Source organism: Aquarana catesbeiana, linkage group LG01 (assembly GCF_042186555.1).
Source record: "Aquarana catesbeiana isolate 2022-GZ linkage group LG01, ASM4218655v1, whole genome shotgun sequence".
In the NCBI taxonomy this organism is placed as follows: domain Eukaryota; kingdom Metazoa; phylum Chordata; class Amphibia; order Anura; family Ranidae; genus Aquarana; species Aquarana catesbeiana.
In genome coordinates, this window is record NC_133324.1 from 605,393,961 (window position 1) to 605,399,960 (window position 6,000).

The window sequence follows — 6,000 nt, forward strand, 5'->3', positions numbered from 1 at the left end:
TTCCCCTTAATATCCATACAAGACCCAAAGGGCCTGGTAATGGACTGGGGGGGGGTTCCCATGCCGTTTGTCTCACTGATTTTAATCCATATTGCCGGGACCTGACATTACATTAAAGCCGCAAGCAGTTTTAAATGACTTTTATTCCTTTAAAAATGTCATTTTCTGCAGGGACTGTTCTAAGCACGGGAAACACGCGCCACTTTACAGGCATACTATAGACACCCCCAGGTATGATATTTAAAGGAATATTTCACTTTTTTTTCACTTTAAGCATCATTAAAATCACTGCTCCCGAAAAAACTTCAGTTTTTAAAACTTTTTTTTGCATTAATACATGTCCCCTGGGGCAGGACTCGGGTCCCCAAACCCTTTTTAGGACAATACCATGCAAATTAGCCTTTAAAATTAGCACTTTTGATTTTGAACGTTCGAGTCCCATAGACTTCAATGGGGTTCTAAAGTTTGCACGAATTTTCGGTCCGTTCGCAGGTTCTGGTGCGAACCGAACCGGGGGGGTATTTGGCTCATCCCTACCAGAGACCATCTTTTTTAAGAATTAGGGGTAATGTCAGATTGCGCCTGTAAGGAATGACAAGGTCCTAACTCCTCGACACTAGCCAAAAAACTGAGGCTGGGTCAGCAGATGGGGAATTGGCCATAAGTAGGGGCCCCCCAGGCTGTTTTTAGTGTTGTTCCTAGCATCCTGCTCCCACAGGTGGCACTTTAACCCAGTGGTCAAGACCTACCAATCTTCGCCCTTCAATGAATAGAAAAGAAATACCCTTTCATGGGAAATAAAAGTTTTAATGGGTTACCTTTTTAATGTAATAATAACTGCAAACCTTTAAACCAAATAGTTACTGTATGTATTAAAGCTGATTATGTTGATGACACAGTTAAAATAACTCATACACCTTCATGTCTTATTGTCAAAGGGATGACGCCCACAGTGACCTGCTAACCTGAGTAAGATCCTTGTTTAGGGAGGAAGGGGCAAGAAGAGAATTCGCCTTGTGAAGGTAATCAAGGCTTTAAAACAGCCCTGACAGCCTGCAATACTGCCAGCCTCCACTAGGGAGAGACCCAAAGTCTAACTAGCCAGGCACACATAGGCAGATACAAGTCTTTCATACAATCTGATGCACTGTTAAGGTTGTGTATCAGCTAGGTGGTTTCAACATGCATATGCGACTCCCCAAGCAGTTCGGTGAGCTGGAATTTTTGCACACTCTCACTTTTCCAACTGCACACACACACACACACACACACACAGACTCTTCAGCACAGACCATTTAGTAAAGACCTCCCACTGGTGCAGAACCAACTTCCACACAGGTCTCTCTCCTCAATTTGCTAAATGCAGTGTCAGAATGAGGAGAAGTCCTCCCCTCGGCTGTCTAATATGATCAGAGAAGAACAGGAGCTTTCCCTTGGCTCTGAACTGCTGCCGTCAGGGAAACAGATGGGGCACTACACTGCAGCACTATAAGACATGCAAAAATACTGGCTGGCCACAACACCCCCAGAGTGTCAGCACCTGGTGTGTCCTGTACCCCCCCCCCCCCCCAAGTACTCCACTGCTGTAAGGAGATGACTCTTGTTCTTAGTAAGAACAAGATGATACATAAGCTTAGCTCTTAACTGTCCCTTTTTTAGGAAGTATGCTGGTTTTAGCAGAATAGCACCCTGTCTTGCAATGTCTTGCAATAACGCACAGCCTGGGGAAGCCCATGCTTCCCTTTTTCCTTGTTCCCCAGTTAAGTCATTGGGGAAATATATGAGCAAATTAAGATTTAATTAATTTTGAAATGCAACTATTTATATGCAGTAATTTGAGTGAAATATACTGACACCAAGATTCGGGGTCATAGGGTTGGCACAATTATATGGCTTATTGGAAGCCTGCAACTCTTATATAGTAAATTTGATATTGTCAGGTGCTTGCATTTGTACTCTGATTTGTTTCCCAGATCCCTGGAAAACAGAATGCTCCAGTGAGGAGTTAGAAACCAACTTCTGTGATGGATCTAGCCTCCCTCACCTCACTATAAGTTAATGATACCACTGATAAAAGGGTATGGAGAGGTGGGAGGGTGGATGGTTGTTATTTTTTATTCAGAATGACTTGTCTTTCTGGGTTGCTCTGTGTCAAATCAGAAAATGAATGCAGGCACCAAGGAATACCAAAAGATAATATTTGCATTAGAGTGAAATTATATTCAACACTATTCAAAGCCCCTCATCAGACAAACCATAAAAAGTAATAATAGCTTTTTACAAATGCTTCCTAACCATTTTCTGTTTAGTTTAGTAACCTACTTGTAAGATCTTTTATTCCTTATTGCAGCCATTGGTTAAATAAGAGTTTTCTATACAATGACATGATACCTGAACAGATTTAGGTTTAAAAAGTATATGTCCCTATTGTATCTCATGAATCGTTCTAAACTGTGTTGTTAGCTACACATACAGTATCTCACAAAAGTGAGTACACCCCTCACATTTTTGTAAATATTTTATTCTATCTTTTCATGTGACAACACTGAAGAAATGACACTTTGCTACAATGTAAAGTAGAGTAGAGTGTACAGCTTGTATAACAATGTAAATTTGCTGTTCCCTCAAAATAACTCAACACACAGCCATTAATGTCTAAACCACTGGGAACAAAAGTGAGTACACCCCTAAGTGAAAATGTCCAAGTTGGGCCCAAAGTGTCAATATTTTGTGTGGCCACCATTATTTTCCAGCATTGCCTTAAACCTCTTGGGCATGGAGTTCATCAGAGCTTCACAGGTTGCCACTGGAGTCCTCTTCCACTCCTCCATGACGACATCACGGAGCTGGTTGATGTTAGAGTCCTTGTGCTCATCCTCTTTCCGTTTGAGGATGCCCCACTGGTGCTCAAATGGGTTTAGGCCTGGAGACATGCTTGGCCAGTCCATCACCTTTACCCTCAGCTTCTTTAGCAAGGCAGTGGTCATCTTGGATATGTGTTTGGGGTCGTTATCATGTTGGAATACTGCCCTGCGGCCCAGTTTCCAAAGGGAGGGGATCATGCTCTTCTTCAGTATTTTTACAGTACATGTTGGCATTCATGGTTTCCTCAATGAACTGTAGCCTCACAGTGCCAGCAGCACTCATGCAGCCCCAGACCATGACACTCCCATCACCTTGCTTGACTGTAGGCAAGACTCACTTGTCTTTGTACTCCTCACCTGGTTGCCGCCACAGACACCATCTGAACCAGATAAGTTTATCTTGGTCTCATCAGATCACAGGACTTGGTTCTATTAACCCATGTCCTTAGTCTGCTTGTCTTCAGCAAACTGTTTACGTGCTTTCTTGTGCATCATCTTTAGAAGAGGCTTCCTTCTGGGATGACAACCATGCAGACCAGTTTGATGCAGTGTGCAGCGTATGGTCTGAGCACTGACAGGCTGACCCCCCCCACCCCTTCAACCCCTGCAGCAATGCTGGCAGCACTCATACGTCTATTTCCCAAAGACAACCTCTGGATATGACGCTGAGCATGTGCGCTCAACATCTTTGGTCGACCATGGCGAGGCCTGTTCTGAATGGAACCTGTCCTGTTAAACTGCTGTATGGCCTTGGCCACCGTGCTGCAGCTCATTTTCAGGGTCTTGGCAATCTTCTTATAGCCTAGGCCATCTTTATGTAGAGCAAAAAAAATTTTTCAGATCCTCAGAGAGTTCTTTGCCTTGAGGTGCCATGTTAAACTTCCAGTAACCAGTGTAAGAGAGTGAGAGCGATAACATCAAATTTACCATGCCTGCTCCCCATTCACACCTGAGACCTTGTAACACTAACAAGTCACATGACTCCAGGGAAGGAAAATGGCTAATTGGGCCCAATTTGGACATTTTCACCTAGGTGTGTACTCACGTTTGTTGTCAGTGGTTTAGAAATTAAAGTGTGTTGAGTTATTTTGAGGGGACAGCAAATTTACACTGTTATACAAGCTGTACACTTACTACTTTACATTGTAGCAAAGTGTCATTTCTTCAGTGTTGTCACATGAAAAGATAGAATAAAATATTTACAAAAATGTGAGGGGAGTACTCACTTTTGTGAGATACTGTATATGTTGTAAAAATGACAGAATATCATTTGACTGTAGTTAGCTATCAAATGCTAAAAAGTCTGCAACCTTTAAGGGTACATGCCCAGCACATTCTGGGCATATGACCCCTCTAAAAAATTTCCTTATTTTCTAATGAAAACCAAGTTCTATATAGACATGCTATACATGTGCAATTCATAAAGTACATGCCCAGTGTGATACCCACAAAAAAATTAAGAAACAATTACTAGATCCGTGGGATTTTTGTCAAACTGAAATACGTCTTATTTTTATAACAATGGCTGTGTTACATGCAGTGGGCAGGTGAGGATCAAATCTAAGAGGTAACAACATGTATTTTTCTTTAGCTTGTTGACCTAAAAGAGCAAAGGAAGTACTCTGCCACAAAAGTACTGTCAGCTGTGTTGTAAGGGGCATCACAGTGGACCTTGGAATATTCTGTAGTTGCCCAACTATCCTTCACTGCTGGGAGGACATCTACCCATTTATGGCTAGATTTTGTTTATGGCACAAAAGAAAAGGTTAAAAAGATCTAAATCATTTGCTGACCTTCTGCAGAATCTGATGCTAGTCTGTTCAGAAATCTGTTCTTTCTAACCTACTTTGATGTGATTAGACAGCAGTTGTCTATTCTGAATTACACACAGTCAGAGCAGTTGCTGACTTCTGCTGTTATTTTGTAGGTATGCATCTTTCTTATGATAATGTAGATAATGCTTGTATTACCATTGCCTGATGGATCCCTGCTCTCGTGATTCTGTTGCAGATGGATTAAGTCCTTGATCCTAAAATGCCATTGTTATCCACATGTTGCTGAATGGATTATCCCTTGTGCTTCTGTATATCGTTTACTGAAAACTAGTCGTTGCAGAAGTTCCTTTCACTGTCAGTCAGCCACTTCCTTCTTTCAAATTCTTAGCTTTTTCAAAAGATTATTATGTTCGGGGTGGGGTATTTGTAATGAGGAATAGGAAACAGTCTAGGTTACTGGTTGCTCTTAGTATATCGTTAACCTGTCCACACTGGCAGATACAGTGGGGAAAATAATTATTTGATTCCCTGCACATTTTGTAAGTTTGCCCACCCACAAAGAAATTAAGAGTCTATCATTTTTTATCATAGGTGTATTTTAAAGGATAGAGACAGAATATCAACCAAAAAAACAGTAAAAACACATGATACAAATGTTATAAATTGAGTTGCAGTTCAGCGAGTAAAATAAGTATTTGATCCACAAGAAAAATATTACTTAGCACTTGGTGGAGAAACCCTTGTTGGCAAGCACAGAGGTAAGACGTTTCTTGTAGTTGGTTATCAGGTTTGCACACATCTCAGAAGGGATTTTAGTCCACTCTTCTTTATAGATCTTCTCTAATTTCTTATTATTGGTTTCTTGGCTGTCGCTTGGCAACTCAAAGTTTCAGCTCCCTCCATAAATTTTCTATAGGATTAAGGTTTGGAGACTGGCTAGGCCTCTCCATGATCTTAAGGTGCTTCTTCTTGAGCCACTCCTTTGTTGCCTTGGCGGTATGTTTTGGGTCATTGTCATGCTGGATGACCCATCCACGACGCATCTTCAGTGTTCTGGCTAAGGGAAAAAGGTTCTCATCCAAGATTTTAGCAGCCCCAAAGCATAATGTTTCCACATCTGTGCTTGACTGTAAAGATGGTGTTCTTAAAGGAGAAGTCCAGCCTGCTTTTTAGGCTGGGCTTCTCCTCTGGGTCACAGGAGTGCAATTCGTTTTGCACTCCTGTGACCCATTTTCAGCGGAGAGCGGTCTGTAGTCCGCTCTCCACCGACGTCACTGCCATCTGTCGAGGCAGCGCGTCATCCCGACATCCCAAGTCTGGATCCGCCAGCTGCCTTGATTGATGGCAGTCTCAGCGTCTTA

The 6,000-nt window shown here is 42.1% G+C and overlaps 1 protein-coding gene across 2 annotated transcripts in view; it reads right to left on the bottom strand.

Annotated features, from left to right (window-relative positions):
* The window catches only part of MYO1F (myosin IF), a 171,061-nt gene extending 166,045 nt beyond the window's left edge, over positions 1-5,016 (bottom strand). For both annotated transcript variants that reach the window (XM_073599184.1, XM_073599175.1), the window contains exon 1: positions 4,835-5,016. Coding sequence is in view for 1 of the 2 variants with exons in the window: in XM_073599175.1 (XP_073455276.1) it covers positions 4,835-4,837 (3 nt within the window). In the remaining variant the exon portion in view is untranslated. The remainder of the gene's footprint in view (positions 1-4,834) is intronic.
* Positions 5,017-6,000: the final 984 nt, after the last annotated feature.